Below are 17,830 nucleotides of genomic sequence, written 5' to 3' on the forward strand. Positions count from 1 at the left end.
CTGAGCTCAATGTTTGTATTAATAACTATAGCTATCATAGAAATGACTTCAAATTCTTATGTTCACCCTATTTTGTATTACAAATCAATGTTTAAATGTGTTAATAATCCATTATGTGCTGAAATTTTATGCAAACACTTATTATCCATAATATATATATATATATATATATATATATATATATATATATATATATATATATATATATATATATATATATATATATATATATATATACATATATATAAAAGAAGCTATTTCTGTTCATTTATTTCATATAAATACTGTAACTATCCATCATGTTACATTCAGAATTTTCTCTTTCAGATGCTTTAAACATTTTTTTCTGCCACCATCACAGAGTGTGGTTGGAAAATTGAAGCATTAGGAGCCTCTTTTTAGCACTTGATCTTAGCTTTACTCCCACTGAGTTGGCATCACTGGCACTGCTTAGCTGAATATGGCAATCAAACACGGAACTGTAACTTAAATGGACTGGCTAATAATTTATCCCTCGCTGCCAGGAGACAGTTGGTGTATTCAGCTCTGGCTACCTCCCTCCAGACCAGTGCTGGATCTGACTGAATCAGATGATGTATTGTGTACGAGTACATAGACAGACTCGCAGGAAGGCAGAAAAATAACACACAGAAAGGCAGACATGGGTAGAAACAAAAACAGGAATATAGGCTAGACAAGTGTTCTCTAATGGTCAGACTTTGCCCTTCAATGTTCTGTCTGTGTAAACAAATAAAACTCAGTTGTTTGTGCGCAGAAAAGGAACAAAGATGTTGCAAAAGGTCTCACCACTTTCTGGTGTTCAGCAATAAACAATTAGATAGAATAACATGGCAAAGCAGTCTAGTCTTTAACTGGAACTGAAAACAGCTTATATTATTATATAACAGACCAGTGTTATATTTAAATTCTATCACTTGTAACAAGTTGGCCAACATTTCTCTGCAATCTCATTTGCATATTCAGAAAAAGAAGGGAAGGGTAGCTGGTGCAGGTATTGTTGTTCTCTCTGAAATAACTGTGGCACACAAGCTATGTTCAACTACCAGCAAGACATAATGTGACATTTCACAGGCAACAAAACATACAGGAAGAGGATTCTGACCTTTAGAAGTTCAAATTTATGAATCAAGTTGATACACAAACACACACACACACACACACACACACACGGTCTTTCTGCCTTTCACACAGGTTGCGCTTCAGCAACATTTCCAAGAAACATGGTCATTATTCTGATCCTACAAGAAAATGAGCGACACAGAACATCGTTTGGAATGTGAATTGTCCTATTTTTAATTTATTGGATGTGCAGAGTACTTCAGATATTTTCCAGTCTGAGTTGTCTCAGTTGGGCATCCTTTGTAATGTAGACAATATCCTATTTTACATTAGGAGTGTCTTCGAATGCGAGAATGAGCAGGGATGAATGTGAGAAATAAGGTCATTGTTTTTATAAGAGAATAGCTGCATGTGTGTGGGTGAGATTGAAAAAATATACGAGAAAAATAATGAGTGCATCTCCGAGAAAATAGTAGCCAACATGTCAAACAATGATAAAATGAAATACATAATAATGTATGTGAGTGAGAGAGAAGTAATGTGTGAAAGAATTAATGTTAAATTAAATGTTTGATACAAAGAACAGGAAAGAAGTGAATATTTCCGGCTGTTGAGTGGCTTACAGCTGTTTTTAACAAAGAATCATCTATGATATGTGTTGTTCTCTCTTGGTTTCATTGGAAACTATTACACCAAACACCAGCCTAATATTATGTAGGTCCTCTTTGTGTTGGATTGTGGCGTCTATACCTGAGGTAGACAGGCAGCAGATAGAGAGAATTGGGTCTTCATGGATTGGGATTGCTCTGCAAATCCTTGATTGAATTGGCATTTGGTGGCTTTGAGCGCCTCAAGGGGTGTACTTGATCTACAACAATGTTAGGGTGTTTGGTGTGTGTCAAAGTAACATCCACATGAATGCCAAGACCCAAGGTAACCAAGCAGAACATTGCGTTGTAACAACATGATCAGGGTTATATGCTTCATCTGTTAGTAGTTTTTAATGTTGTGGCTGACCGGTGTTACACTGTAGCTGTGTGTGAGACAGTAGAATAATAATACATAAAAACAATGGTGCACAAGGGTACAGAAGTTTATGTGGGACAGTATATTGTGGTGCATTATGTTTTCCTGGCCATGTATCTGCTTACTTAAAATATTTGACACAACAATCATCACGTCAGACGTTTTTTTTTCTAAACTGGAAGAAATTAAGCACAAACTGAGATCACACAGAAAAGAACCGCCTCTGCTAAAGAATTCATACATCTAACCCACTAGAACTGACTTCAAAAGCCTGCAGGTAGATAGCACACATCCTTAGAGCCACCAGCAGTAAATGTTCTGTTCCTGAATATACTCAGATATGAACTGGACCTTCGTAACCAAGCAACACAAACAACGCTTTATTTATTTCCTGTCTCAATGCGTGGTATCAAGTACAAATCAAACAATGAAAAACAAAGTACATACTCAACAAGTAGAGACATACATTCTCTTAAGAATCCAAGTACAAGATTGAATATTATCCAGACAGGCACATCTACACAGTCTTTTATACCTTTGAATGGATATGGACTACTGCCATTCTCATTAACAAGAGGGCAGCCCCTACCGTCTTTATATGCAGAGTTTGGTCTAGGAACACTTTCCGAGTGAGTGGTACTGAAACAATTGGTGTGCCACTCTAATCTCAACACTGCTGCTGAGCTTTGGATCTGGGTGTATTTGGCAGACAGTCTCCCTTTGTGGTGTGGCAGCCTGCAATAGCTCTGGTCTTTGTGGCACTTCATGGTTGCCAAAATCTGAAGGAAAGGTCATTTATACTGCCGACACAGTGGGAGAAAAACACTCAGGTGTCTGCAAGAGAGGCCGGCTTCATACTGAAGTTATTCATCCATTCTGGACACTAGCAACTGGGCTGTAAAACCTTTTTAGTTACTGGTGCATTGAATTATCTACATACAGTTTCCTTCCTCTCGGTTTGCTATCTGTGCAGCAGCAGAACTTTCCTACTCTGTCTGAATCTATCTCATTTTCCAGCGATGGAATGTATAGTAACTACACAGCATGAGTGTTGTTAGACAGCGTAGACTGAGATGCACGTAAACCAATGAGCTAAACGCAATGTTATCACACAGAACACGATTAGTTCCAGCAGTCCCTTAAATAGCTGTGATTGGGAATCAATTAGTCATTTCATGCTTACAGTGTATTCCAGATCTGTGGTAGCTCATCTACCAGGTGATACTTTATTTTTTTTTTTTGCTTGAACTGGAACGTGAAAAGCAAGCAGCAGGAAAATGAAAAATGAATGGCAGGGGAGTACTGCAGAAAAGAGAGTGCTCCAAAACCCCACAAATCCTGGCAATAAAACCCACACGCTTCCAGATGTCAAAGCACAACCTTCTAATAACTGTATGTTATTTGCAGATGTCATTAGTCCTAAAGGTGTGAAGGAGCTGTTAATATGTTACACTTGAAACTACCCATGATTAGCTGCCTCTCCATATTGCATTGTGTTTACCGCGGTGAGTAACTGGCTTTTGTGACTGAAATGGAAAAGTGATTTCTTGATTAATCAGTAAATAAACATATATTTACATTTCAGCAAAGCATTTTTTTTTAAAGTAGCTGTTTTGTGTGCTCCTTTTTTCCCCTGTTTTGACACAAATATCTCATACGAAGTTTCAAGAATGCATTCGTGCAAAGCTAGCTTTATCCCTTTTAACTTTATTTGTCTTTCACATTTGTTATTGCGGATGACTTTGTTTGCATTTGACAAAGTAGGTCATTCAGTCGAACACACACGGATGCAGGGATAAAAGAAATTTTCTATATAAAAGGTGAGGTGATTTATGTTGTACCCCACCTCGTTCCATCCAAGCCAAAGTGCTCGGCCCTCAGCTCGGCAACATGTGTCAGCCTACATTAGGTGGACCAATGAACAATGGTCTCAGCCAGGAGCAGGTGGTGGTTGCTTGAAACTCTGAGAGGAGGGTGTGCATTAATGGCCGTGTGTGTACATGTGTGTGTGACAGAGAGAGAGAGAGAGAGGGAGGGAGAGAGAGCGACTGGTCTATCGGCCATCTGGAGCACTGAGACAATCCCAGGTGAGGCGGAAACTTGAATGTGCTGTTTCTATCAGTTCACTGACTGGCCTCCCGGATCTAAACGCTTTTTAGAGAAGACCCCCTGGTTCCTCGCTATGCCTCCAGTGATGGCACACACCAATTCTGAGAGTGTGAAATGAGCCATTACAAGGTGTGCAGCACACGCCCACCTCCCCCCTCCCAACCTTAAAGTGGATTGACCCAAAATGAGATCAGCAGGCCAAGTCAAGTTTATTTATAGAAGGCCTTCCACAAACTGATTAAAATCTTTTACGGTAAACAAGGGACAACATACCGTGAGTGTGTGAAGCAGTGTGTATATGTGAGAGGGAAAGAAATGAGCTGTATTTCTGAAAGTATCCGCTTATGAATGACAACAAATGTTAGCTGAGAGACAAGGCATATTAGCAAGTCTGAATCTTACCATGTCATGTTGTTGTTTTTAAATTTGCTCAGATTTGTCAAAGGATGATCCTGAAATGAAGCTTTAAAAAAGCAGCGCAAACAATAGCACAGCAAACAATACTTGCAGTATGTTTCCTTTGTGTTGTTTAGTGGTGGACATTCCCTGCTAAGCAGCTTTAGTTGTGTGATTGAAATGATGTGGGGTTGTCATTAGTATAGGTAGGCAAGCAGAGCTAATTTTATAAATAATGCATAGGGTGCATTTAGAAGCCATCTTATAATCAAGCTAAAGATGCAAACTAATAGAGACACCCTGTGCCTTTACCACTGAAATGTGTCATGAAAGATTAGACATAGTGTGATACAGTATGTGATTGCCAAATTATTACATAAAACATTTATTCCATAACTAATTTTGCTTTTCAATCACACCGGCATTTTGCAAACAACACCTAATTAATTTTAGTGTTAGGTAAAGCTGCTGATTGCAGAGCTTCTTATGTCTCGACTGAGATTAGTTTTATGATGCTTGACATTCATTTATGAATACAGCAGTTTCATAGTTCAATACAGTTTTATTTTATTAGATTCCTTTTGAGAGTTTCACAAAGGTCAGAGTGCTTTGTGTTGTCATGTCAGATTGTACAAAGAAAGCTGTGCTCTTCATATTTTTTTCTTGTATTCATATGGCATGACAAAGCACGCGGTAGCCTCTTCCTTAAGATCTAACTATAAGAATTTCTCAATAATAGGAGCAAACAATTTCTATGTGATCCAGACAGACTGCAATTCAGCACAATTCATATGCATTTTAACCTTATCCTTTTTATTATTTTATCATTATTATTTGCATTGTCACCTTTTGCTCCTTGTATTACCAGACAACTCCCCCTCAGTCTACATGGCCATTCTCAACTCTCAATCAACAGCCTTGAAAGAACTTTAAGCATGTCCTGATTTAATTTTGAACCCTTTTAACTTGGGCATGATGTGCTAAAAGGGCTGTATCTCTCACTCAGTTGGTTCTATACTGACATAAACCAAAAAATTAACACTTCAATGTAGTTTCCATTAATCTAATTCAAGTTGAACCCGCTGAAGCACAGAACCCAAAGAACAAAACAAATGTCAGTGCCCAAAAATACATTTGGCTCGAGCTGTACGTGACAAGAGTGTTTTGTGATTAACCATCCTAATTAATTTCTCTGTTTCTAGATACAGATAACATTATTGGCAAGTGGTTACAAGACCCGTCGTCTATGTAAAATATCCAAATTCTGTTCCTCAGCCCATGCTCCCTGTCAGTTTCTGGTCATACAGAGAATCCGCTGACATCCAAATAATTGAGGCAAACATTGCATACAGTTCTTTCTCTACATGCACAGCTGCCTCATCAACCCCCTTGCAGCTCGCCAGCCTGCCCTTTCTGTCTCCATTTCGGTTTTAACAGCTTTTCCAAAAAGGCTGCAGACCACTTTCACCCCCCTGTTCCCTATACCTACACACAGCCGTGTCCCATCACATCCCCACCTCACCTCTCCACCCCTCTGATTGTCCTGTGCAAGACAATCTTGAAAGCTCGGGCAGTTGTCAACCTTAATACTTCACAGCCGTCTAACCTGGATCATCACTATCGACAGAGCGAGCAGTGAAACATATACTGTGAGTTACCCGGTTCATGTGGAAGGACAGCTCACACCCAGAAGCATGTCTGCATGCTCTTGCTCTGTTTTGAATTCTGAGCCCATTCTTCGGGTACACTGCAAAAAATGATCACCTCCTCTCTCAGGCTGCACCCAGTAGAGAAGCACGTTTCCAGTGAAGTAGCATCCTGGATGTTTTGCATTTCACATCATACGACACACGCTTTAAGCAAGAATCCCAGTCAAACAGATGAATTATTTTCCCAAGTTTTACAGTGATTGTTTCAGATAACCGACAGCAGGCCTCCATATCGGCTACTATGACTTGCACAGCTTTTCTGCACTTCTTGCTGCACCGATTTCAGTTTTAATGCTCAAACCATGTTAGTGGTGATGAATGGGATTTGCTTATTTTCCCTAATGGAGGCACATTTGTGCAATTGCCTTCAGCTTTCCACCTCTCCACTGTTTTACATATAGGTGTATGATGATCTAGTTTCAAATGTTTGCATTGCTTTATGTTTTATCGTGCTTACAAATTAAATAAGATTAAGCTCTGCCTCTGAGGAGGACTATTCCAATTTCCCCCACCACACAAAAAGTTTAGACATTTCCACAAATATGCATCCTGATATTAGACAAGCTTTTGCCCCTTTTATGCAAAAGGGGTGAATTTATTCATCTCACTGGCCTTTTTCTATTGTGCCTCTCACAAAAAAAAACTTGTTGAAACTGATGTTTTTTGCAGTGTGTCTCACGCGCTGGTTCCCCCTCCCTCCACTTCCCCCCCAGCCTCACTTAGCCTCGGGCCTTCGTGATTGGTTCACCTTTCATGTCCGTCAAAAAAAAAAGAGGAAGAAAAAGCCTTGTGGGCGGGACTCAAACAATCCACTCGTGTTCCCTGCATTGTGGACTGTGCGCCACAGCAGACCAAGAGCGGGGCAGAGAGTAGTACGGCAGCGGCAGCGTTTTACCCTGTTACCGGAGGACGACTGTTGTTAGTCCCTGAGGCTTACGGCTGTTGTTGTCCCTGCGAGTCCGGTGAACCGAGTCTGCACCTTACCGGCGGCGCATTCCTGAAAACATCCAGACTATTGTTTTATTTATTTTTTTATTACGCATTTTTTTTGTATGATTTTTGAGGAGCGAGGATATCTCAGAACCAACACGGGGTCGTGAAGTCGGCTGTGTTAACCCCATTTCCTAGAGACGCACAAACAAGAGAGACACACTTCCAAGTCCACCTGGATAGCTGACAAAGCCGTCCGGTCCGGTTAGAGGTCCAGTGGGGAGACGGAGAGGAGAAATACGCGCGGAAGACAGGAGCAAAAGAAACAGAAAAGGAAGAAGAAGACGACAGGATGAATCTCAAGAGCAATTTGATTTTCACCCTCTACACTATTTATGGGATTCTTCTGAAAGGTGAGTCTGGGACGAGTGAGTGGTGCGTGCGTGCGCGCGCGCGTTGTGTGTGTGCGTCCCGTGTGTGGTTACGCGCGCATGTTCCAGGCCAACAGCAGGGCAGGATGAAGCGGCAGAACGCGCGGTCACACGCGGGTCCTGGCAGAAAGATGTGGAGCTCCCTCTTTTTCTTTTCTTTACTCTGTCACGCACGCACACACACACACACACGCACACACACACACACACACACACACACACACACACACACACAGAGGGAGTTTTCATTCACATGTACGTCTGTGCGTGCATACGTGTGCCGAATGAATGTGTGTCATTTTTCCTCTGCTAAACGTGCAGGATGCGAGGCAGCTAGAGGAAAGAGCTTGTTCTGTAGCATGCCGGGATCTGCTGGCTGTTAATGTTCAGGAATGAGGATATCCCATCTCCATCACTGCATGCACAGGACACGACCTGAGCGCAGCCGTACAGACTAGTGCGTCTCATGCGTCTGTGATGCTCTGTCCTGTGTGTGTTCGTGTGTATGTGTGAGCAGTAAATGGGGAAAAAAAAAGACACACCTAACAATGAAACAAACGCATTTGTTTTTGACTTTCAGCACTTGGAGGAGTCGCCGGAGACACTGGCAGCGTTTTACGCACCCAGCTGTTTGGTGTTCGCTTCTCATTGTGGTCTCTTATGACGCACATGAACATGCAAAGCTTTTCGATTGCAGAATGTTTTTCATTTATGATTTGAGCTTTCTCCTCACTGTTTCTCTAAGGTGGTTGTTGGACACAACCAACTCCTGCGAGCTGTGCCTTTCATGAGGATTTAGGCTATTGTCAGTAACCTCGAACGGGTTGTAGGCGTGATGGGAATGATTATGATTATCAAAAGTTTATTTTCCAGCATTGTGGCTGATAATATTAATCTCAGATTAGGTTCACATAGCTGATATTTACAGAAACTGCCACTGATTTGTGTGTTTACATATGAGTTTATGAGAGGCAGACTGATTTAGCGATAAGGTGTATATTTTTCAGGTCTTGTTGCTCTTTTTAATACAGTAAACAGAAGGCTGTGGCGTTCAGACGGCAGATGATCCGACTGTAAACACGACAATAAGGTGACATTGGAGGTCAAGGTCACAGCGACTTGTGCTACATACATACAAGACGGTTCAGTGTTTAATGGACATACATTAAACTAGAATTAGAATATATTAATAATATTAACATAAGTAGAGAAACTAAAATCACTTTTTTTCCTGAAACTGTGCCACCATGTGTTCCAGTTCTATACAACCTGTCCTGTTCTCAGTATATTTCCAAAGTATGCATGTCTTCACTCAGTACAAGTGCAAACGTCTGCAGAGTAGAGAGGAATACAATTGCAATGCCATCTATAAATTCAAGTATGATTCTTTTTAAGCCTCAAAGTGGCATATTTTTTTGAAAACTTGCTCTTCTTACTGGAGTCCTACTTTGCGAATGCGGCCCATACTTCGCACAGAAGCGACTTCAAATCTGATAAAGAAACTGCACAGTGCAATTCAGTGACATTTGTTACACAGTGATTTCTCAGTGCACTCAAGTCTCAAGGCATTCAAAGAAATCTAACAATATTCCCATTTATGCAGGAAGCTATAAAAGGGGAACAGGGTTCTTGAGGGTGATGGATTTACTCTGAAACAACTGTCAGTCTCACAGCAGGGCCAAATATGGCACACTGAGCCTTAGTCCACTTTCTTCCCCCCTTTCACATTATATCAAGATGCATTTAAGACCTCAGATAGCAAATATATAACCATGAAAGAAGAAATTAGTGTCATCTTGACTTTAACCGCTGTTTTCCACGAGTAAGAGGAGAAATCCCAAATGAGAGATCATTTGCGCTTGATTCCCTTGATCATTTGTTGTCTCTTTGAAGTGTACGTGTGCATGAGCAAGAGGGGGAGAGAGAGCAGTCCTTCCTTAATAACCAGACATGATTAAGGCCATTCTTGACTTAATGAATTGGTGTGTAATGAGGTATCTTAGGATATATCTGACAGCTTCCACAGCAGCATTTTATTGGCATTCCAGAGCCTTTTCTTTTCGTCTTAATTCTCTTAAGGGGCTCACCATGAGTGTGTATTCACACGGGATCGCGTGTGTGTGTTTGCATATATTCTTGCAAATGTGTGCCCTGTTTGTAAAGCTTATGTTTGGAGATGCCAAAGCAAAGACATAAGCATGCCGATAACAACAGAGCGCACTTCAGGCTCATTCCATTTGTGGCTCCCCCACCACACTCGCTCGCATGAGTCTCTTTCTCTCTCGCCCTAACCCTGAAGAGGATAATGCTAGGCTGCTTGATTTGAACAGTCATCTCTCGGTGCAAGACCTATTATTGCATAGGTTCCACACAGCAGGCAGGTCAGCCTCCTCCTGAATGAAGTCTATCAAGCCGGAGACATATCCGTGCGCTCTGTAAATGACAGCTGTTTCAGCCCCTCTGGGCCTGAGCCAGCTGGCATCAAGAGATCCAGAGACACTAAATCTCTGTCACCGACTAGACCTGCACTGCATATAGTGTGAACGTGGAGTGTTGTGATGGAGGTCGTTGTTTACCAACAGCCCGAGTTGTTAACATATTATCCAGTGTGTCTCATGTGCCCATGCCGTAGCCAGAGAAAACAGCCTGTTATGCAAATGGACCTCTTACGTAAGAGCTCAGGGCTGAGCAGCAGGCGAGGGGAGATAGAGGCAGAGAGCGGCGGAGAAAGATGGAGATGTTCTAGAATAGAGGAATTGATGTAAGAGTAATGTGGGAACAGAGGTGTGGAGGAGGAATGTGCAGTCTCCTCAACTAAAGTGTGTGTGTGTGATATGTGCACTGGTTGTTGTTTGCCGTTTGGATGCTTGTTTATCGCCGCTGCTCTGTCTGTTTCCTGTCGCTTTGCCTGCCTGGCAGTCTGTCTGTTTTGAACTCTGATCTTGCTAGCCTAAATACAAACCCCCGCTGAGGGATGTGTTTATCCCCGCCGTGAGTCTAAGCTGCTGAAGGCTGACCCTCCATCCCTCTGTACTTCCGTCCATTCCTCCCTCGCCTCATCCTCCCATCCTGGTGTGGAGCTTTGTACCACAGCAGCGTGGGAAAGCTTCTGATAACAAGCGGCCTTGTGTGTGTGTTTGCAGAGCCACTGATTACATGGGAGAAACAAGATGTTCTCTCTTTCTTGCTCACTTGCACTTTCCCTCCCACTTCTGTGTGTCTGGGAGTGTGTTCATTTTCATGGCCAGGCTTTGACGCATGGCACATGTGAGGTGCTCTGTACCTTATACCCATGCCATGGAGCTTCAATGCACTGACAATCCTCAGTAGAGCAGCGTTGGCTCGATGTGCATCACACAGACACTCAAACACACACACACGCATACATACACACATGGAGCTCCGCTGTGGATTCATTGCTGCTCTGCCAAGGGATTTCCCATGATCAAAGCCAGTCTTTTGTTAGTCCAGGTGTTAAAAAAGTTAAAACCGAAAGGAGGTGGAGGCTGCAGGGGAACGTGGTAGGATTCAGAGCTTACATGCTCTTCATGGCAGAGCAGGAATGTGCCTCTTCAGAACTGGTCCACAAACAATTACAGTGATCCTGCCACCTGTTCCAACTGTTCCTCAAATCAGTAAACTTGTGCAGGTGCTTTAGGCAGGTTTTTGCTTGGAAATGTACAGCCATGGCTAGTTAAACACAGACAATCTTGTGTTGAGACACAGGGATAAAACGAGGGAAGAAGAGGCAGGAGGCCCGGCATTGTTAAGCTTAATACACATGTTGTCGCAGATGGCAGTGAGCAGAGGTGGCAAAAACACACGTAGCAACACACCATGGAGGAGTTAAAATGTTTATGCAAATGTCCTCCAGTGTGCAGAGCACTATCCAATAACTCAGTTACCAAACCAGCCTGTGGAAATCTCCGAGGTATTCATGAGCCTGCAAAATAGGATGCGCCTACACCAAATGATGCAGCACGGGCTGCCAGATTGAGCATCATTGTTGTACTACATTGTTCCAGTAGTGTTTGATTATAGATAAGTGAGGATTTGATCAAGCACATATTCTCTCCAAAATGTAAAAACGAGATGTAAATGAACTGATGGGTCAAGTACTAATGAAATAATTCTCCGGGCCTTGCTTTGTCGTAACGGCAACATGAGAAAACATCTGCTAGCATCTGAGTTCAGTTTTTAAATTACTGTTGGTGCTTATTGCTAAATATCTTTCAGATTTAATGAGAGGCAAGATTCATCCTGCCTGTGCTGCATGTCTGAACACAGTGACGTATCTGCTGAGAATTTGGCCCTACAGTATGCCAGCTGGGTTTCATATATAACTTCAAGGTTTCCAGCTCACTGCATTGTGTGGGCACGTACACTCACATCACCTTAGTCATTCAGTTTTCTGATTTCTGCAGTACATGACTTTACTGGCCCTGGCAAGCATCTCCTGGGATGGAGGACTACTCAATATGTGGCCATGTGATTGCACATTGCAAGCATGTAATTAAAAAACATCTATAATTATGCAGGCATAAATTCAAGAGCATATTTTTCAAGTAGTATAAGTAGTAATAATGTCTCTCGTAGCATCATGTACTGTCGATGCTGTGATCTATTGGCGTCATGCTAAGTACAGATACAGAACATGACCTTCCCATTTCTAATCCACCAAAAACATCTTTGTTGACAATGCTTGTAAAATAAATGTTGATTTTGGTTTTGGCATCAAGACTCCGTTTCATATCTCTTAGGCAAAGTGTAATTTAAAGCCAGCCCAAAGCGAGAGAAGGGAGAGATCAAATGCAGCCTCTATTGAGAACGTTGAAAATACAAGCCCACAGGTGGATTGGGCTTGGGCTGCAGCAGCGGCATCAGCAGACGGCAAGTTTGCACTCTCAATAGACCTCCCAGTAGGTGAAAGACGAGTGCAAGCTCAGCCAACATATCAGCTGATTGGGCTTTTCTTCAAAGTTAACATGTAGCTATGTTGTGTACACAAGTCAGAATATAAACTAATGTCTGCGTATCGATGTGAGATGTTTATCACCTCGCTTCGACTCTGGCACTGATTCAGTGTGATGCATCGCGCTCATAAAGAAACTTAATGAGTCTTAGGATTACCATTTTGGTCAATTTATCTGCTGCATCTTGACTGACAGGCAGGCGTCTTTGTTTGGCTGCTTTTGTTCGAGTCAGACTTCCCAGAGTAGATATCATCTACCCCTACAAATTAAACACAAGTGCACATATTGAGGACGACACGACTGTGTTGTGAGTGTGTCTGTGTGTACGCATGCATGCATATGTGATGTCTGTATTAGCATTGAATTCCGAAGGATTAGCGAGCGGCTAATCTGGAGCTCCAGTCTTTGACAAACCATGTGTCACTAATCTCAAACACTCTGGAATAAAGAGACACAAACACAATCACCTTTTGGATTAAAACTCTCCATACAGAGGAGGGTTGTAATCTTTCACTTTTACGCAGAAAGGTGAAAGAGGGCTCAAGCTGAAGTGAAAGAGAAATGACAGAAAAACTCTAGATAATGAAATTTTTCCTCCGTCTTTCAGACATACCCACACACATTTGCATACTTGCAAATAAGCGACAAGCGAAGCAGGTTGATTCGATGCACTTTCAGTTTAACCTGATGTGCTCTGTGGGTTCACTCATCGCCCCGTCTCTTAACAAATCTTAGCCCAGATAAAGTTCCTTGTATGCCATGTGCTCTTTCATCTGACAGCTTCTTTTCATACAGCTCCCTGTGGGCCTGAGTCTGGAACCATGATAGTACATGTTACAGTAATCATTTTCTTCAACAAAGATAAAGATATGGTCAGCAATGACTCTGCCCACTCTCCCCTCCTGCCCCAACTCTGTTATTGTTCAGGGACTCTGTGCCTGTTCTTGACAGAAATTAATTCTGCCGAAGCAAAGAAGGCCCATATTGTGTACAGAAACATTGTTGCTCACAGAGCCATATTGTATGTGTACAACAAAAACACGTGCACTCATGCAAATACACGTGCACAAATTTGCACACAGAAGCTGGGCAGTGTAAAGACACAGTGATGGGGAAAAAAGCAGACATGTCTTTTGTTTTCTACCTTTTTCCTGATAATATAGACCAAATATGGGGTGAAGATTTGGAACTGTGGTATTTTCTGACTTTATTGCTGTTGTTTTGGTGACCCAGATTTATAGATAACTTTCTCTGTCCACATACAGTTTTTTTTCAGTCAAATTGGTGCTGACAGGAGGTGTTTACTGGGAATATGATGAAACATTTTGGAGGTAGAGCAAAACGGAATTGGAGACGCAGAGAAAAATTGGCCCTAGGATTTGGGGACTATCTTCCCCCAGTCACTATTCATATTTTTCATATTCGTTCCTGCAAATCCATTAAGTAACCTCTAAAATGAGTTGCATCCCTTTTTAGTTTCGTTCAGATGATTAATACACACTTCTAATGGATACTTACCCTTATTCATTCATCATTGCTGTAATTTTGTTTTAAATGAGCTTCAGAATGCGGCGGCATTAGGTTTAGCTGCTGAATATGGTTCCATGTATGCTTCATTTTAATATTATGGTTCCTTTACATCATTCAGAACATTGATTTAGTGTTTAAGTGCTTAACTTGTACTTATACACTAACAATATAGAGTTATGGCATGATACTAATTGAAAAACAGGATTTACTGCATCCACAAATACACAACTCTGCACTTGTTTTAGCATTATGGTCTCAAAGGAAAGCTAAAGCTAATTGAAATATAATTCCCTAAAGACACATGTTCATGTTAATTGACTCTCTGTGTGTGCCTGTGTTTGTGTGTGTGCTTGTGTGCACTTTAGTGTATATGTGTGTATGTTTTTCTATTCATATTATCGCCTGAAGTCACTTTCTAGTCCCTTGTCTAATCATCAGCTGGAGGGTCCCCCACATCTTAATTTGGTCTTTGAAAGCTATTAGACACTCTTTTGCACGAGTACCATTTCTGAACACATCTAATGTCGCAAAATTATGCAGTTTCGAATCTACTGATGTTGTCTTCGACTCAGACTGAATTGGGTCTTTTCGCTGTTGTCGGTTCACCCCGTAAATCAAACAGTTCTTGCCGTGGTGTTATTTCAGGTCTTTCGATGGGAGCAAATGGAGGATTGTGCAATAGCTTTTGCCAGCCTTTGTGTTTGTATGCATGCATGTGCGATGGGTTTCTGTTCGGGTGTGAAACTCGAGACACCACGCATTATATTTAAAGGCTGTAATTCAGTGATTACTCTTGAGAGCTGCAAGTGTGAAATTTCATCCCATTGAAAAGATTTTACACCGTAAGCCCATACACCTGGTTACAGGCCCACAATTACACACAAACACACAACAAACCTTTCAAGAGATGCAAAATTGCATATGGTCCTGTGTTGCACTGGCATACAAATACAGGCATTCAGGTATCTTTGATTTATATACTCATGCACACACTGTAAATATTTGATATTGGCCTTATTATTTAAGTACTTCAAATATCTCAGTTTCCTTCCTTGTAGCTCTGCTGCTCTGCTGTGTGATGTCTTCCATTCAGTTGGACTTAGTGTTATTGATATTTTCTTTATACTAGCATGGATCCTGTTTCTGAGTATTTCAGAATCTTATATTGGTCCTAAGTTTGGAGTCTGTCCACTCTCTGTGTAGAAATTGCTCCAGGCCTGTTGTAGAGGGGAGGGAAGATGGAGTCAAGTGAGACAATTTATAACAGTTAAAAACCAAATGAACTGAGACCCTTGGCTTGGGTGAGCGAGAGGCAGCATACATAATGTGCCTCAGGGATTTCTTCTCCACACACATTGTGCTGTGCAGTGTGCGTGCGTGCGTGTATGTGTGTGTGTGTGTGTCCAAGCTAGCAAACGCATAGCACACAGAAACACTCAGCCCCCTCCACCATCTGTCTCTGTTTGCCACATTGCAAATCCATTATATGCTACACAACATTATTCCCCCCATCCTAAGTGGCACACACCCCTAAGCTTACTTTCACTATCCTCCTCAGTGGAACGGTGACAATTTGCCACCGCATACACATCTTCGTTAAAGATGCTGTGGCATGTTTCCAGCTGGATTTTAATACATATTTTCATGCTCCATTTGAATTTTTTTTGGAAGTTGGTGTTTAGCATTGTTGCACTGAGATTTTACAAGCCTGCTTGCTTGTTCCTGCTGCTTCGTGTGGAAATTAGTGTGATAAGACAGTTTCAGCTGGTCCCCGTTGAACTGACACCGGACTCTAATAATCCCACTTCATCCAGAATTATTAATCTTTGCATTTTTGGCAGACAGATTTAACATAAACACGTGCACACACTCGCACAGAGACTGCGTGAATCTGGCTAAGGCTTGGCTCAGTAGTTTTATAGCTAACTCATCTCTAGTTCTAATCAAAAAGCTTCCCCAGCCCTGAACCTCCTGCTGAGGAAACAAAGAAGTTATTATGTTTTTAAATGGTCTCCAATTACGGGTAATTTCACTGCCTATCTTAAAGCTATTTGCTTTTCTCTCACTTTGCTCCAGTTGGGTAGAGCAAGCATTGTGTTTGCAAAAACATCGAGCAGACAAAGTTAGACATACAGCAGATGCATTCTTCTAGAAAGCAGAATGTTCAGACTTTTTTTTTGCACTCCTATTCCTGTCTCTCCTCATCCCTTATCATTAGAAATAGCAAATATGCTCCATTCCTTCTTTATCATCGTCATTAGTGCTTGTCTCAAAGTTCTCTAATTATCCTGTCCGTCACTCCCCTATACAGTGAAAAGCTTCCAGAAATTCTCATAGAATCCACTAACACTGCTTTGTGAGTGATGCCAAAAATGTGCACTCATGTGCTTAGCATAAACATTCTCAGCCTGTGAAAATATACAAACAGTCATTGATAGTCAGAGTGTTGCTTCCAGGGCATTTTATAATTTCAAATGCTAATCTGCGGCCCACCTGGGAAGTGAACTTAGCTGGATTAGGTTTGATGGATTGGATTTCAATTGTAACCTTGGCTGTATGTGCTGGCTTTTGGCAGCAGTCAATTATTTATTTTTAGATGACATTTCAATAATAACAGAATTTTTCAGCAGAGAATTTGTTAACATAATTATTTTAGAAGTGTCTTATTGTGCTCAGTGCCATTCTTGTGAAAGCTCACGTCATCTGGCCGTTTCATATTCAAATAAGTAAATGGTGTTTGCATAAAATTGAACCACAATATATGCAGAATATAAAGGACAAGAAATTAAAACTATGAATCCTAAGTAAACAAGAGTTTGTAAAGTCAGCTTTCTGCTTTGCTGTTAATCATATGTATCCAACATAAGTACATTTTGAGATTTTATTCTTGATTAACACAACACAGAAGATGTTTTTTCTATTTTTGAAACTGAGCAGCTGTATATATTTCTCCTTTCTCATTGCTTCTTTACCTCCTCTTTGGAAATTCGCACTATGGCTGCAATCCCAGACTAGTTTTCCAACATGCAAATGCTGCTGTATGTGTATCCAGTTCAAATGGACCAGCTAATGTTAATCTCCGCTAATCCTGTGAGAAGCACCCTCAGAGCAACATTATCATGCTACTCTGCAGTTAAGATGGATAGTGGCTGTGAAGAGGCACAAAACGATGAATGGAGACACAAGTATAGCAAATATTACATCATAACGTATGACACACAAGTCCTCGCACTGGTGGTCACTTTCCAAAAGCCTTCATCTCCACAAACACACACACATGCTCATAACACCGAGCTGCAGACATGAGCTATTACTGAAGAGATAGACCCCAAAATCTCACAGCACAGCAGTAATAATGAGACGGTGTTAACCACAGTTGCACTGAGGTGGTAAATGGTAGCCTACTGTCCAGGACTAAGCGCTGATCCTAAGCCTTTGCCTTAATGCACCGGTCACCTTAATCCTGACCTTATTAAAAAGTGAGCCTCAAACCAAAAAGGAGCCATATCTTTAGACTAAAGTAGTTTCTCAATACAGCTGATCATAGTCCTGCCTGTTTGAGACGAAGTGACCTTCACATTCTGTAATCCTGGAGCCACCTTTTACCCCCATCGGCATTATAATCACAGAACCGAGGGCACTGCAG

General features: G+C 41.5%; 1 protein-coding gene across 3 annotated transcripts in view; it reads left to right on the forward strand.

The window, feature by feature from the left end:
* Positions 1 to 7,149: 7,149 nt before the first annotated feature.
* The window catches only part of cadm2a (cell adhesion molecule 2a), a 205,666-nt gene continuing 194,985 nt past the window's right edge, over positions 7,150 to 17,830 (forward strand). For all 3 annotated transcript variants that reach the window (XM_055017238.1, XM_055017240.1, XM_055017239.1), the window contains exon 1: positions 7,150 to 7,663. In XM_055017238.1, the coding sequence (XP_054873213.1) occupies positions 7,603 to 7,663 (61 nt within the window). In that variant the 5' untranslated portion in view covers positions 7,150 to 7,602. The remainder of the gene's footprint in view (positions 7,664 to 17,830) is intronic.

The sequence above is a fragment of the Amphiprion ocellaris genome, chromosome 14 (genome assembly GCF_022539595.1).
Source record: "Amphiprion ocellaris isolate individual 3 ecotype Okinawa chromosome 14, ASM2253959v1, whole genome shotgun sequence".
In the NCBI taxonomy this organism is placed as follows: Eukaryota; Metazoa; Chordata; class Actinopteri; family Pomacentridae; genus Amphiprion; species Amphiprion ocellaris.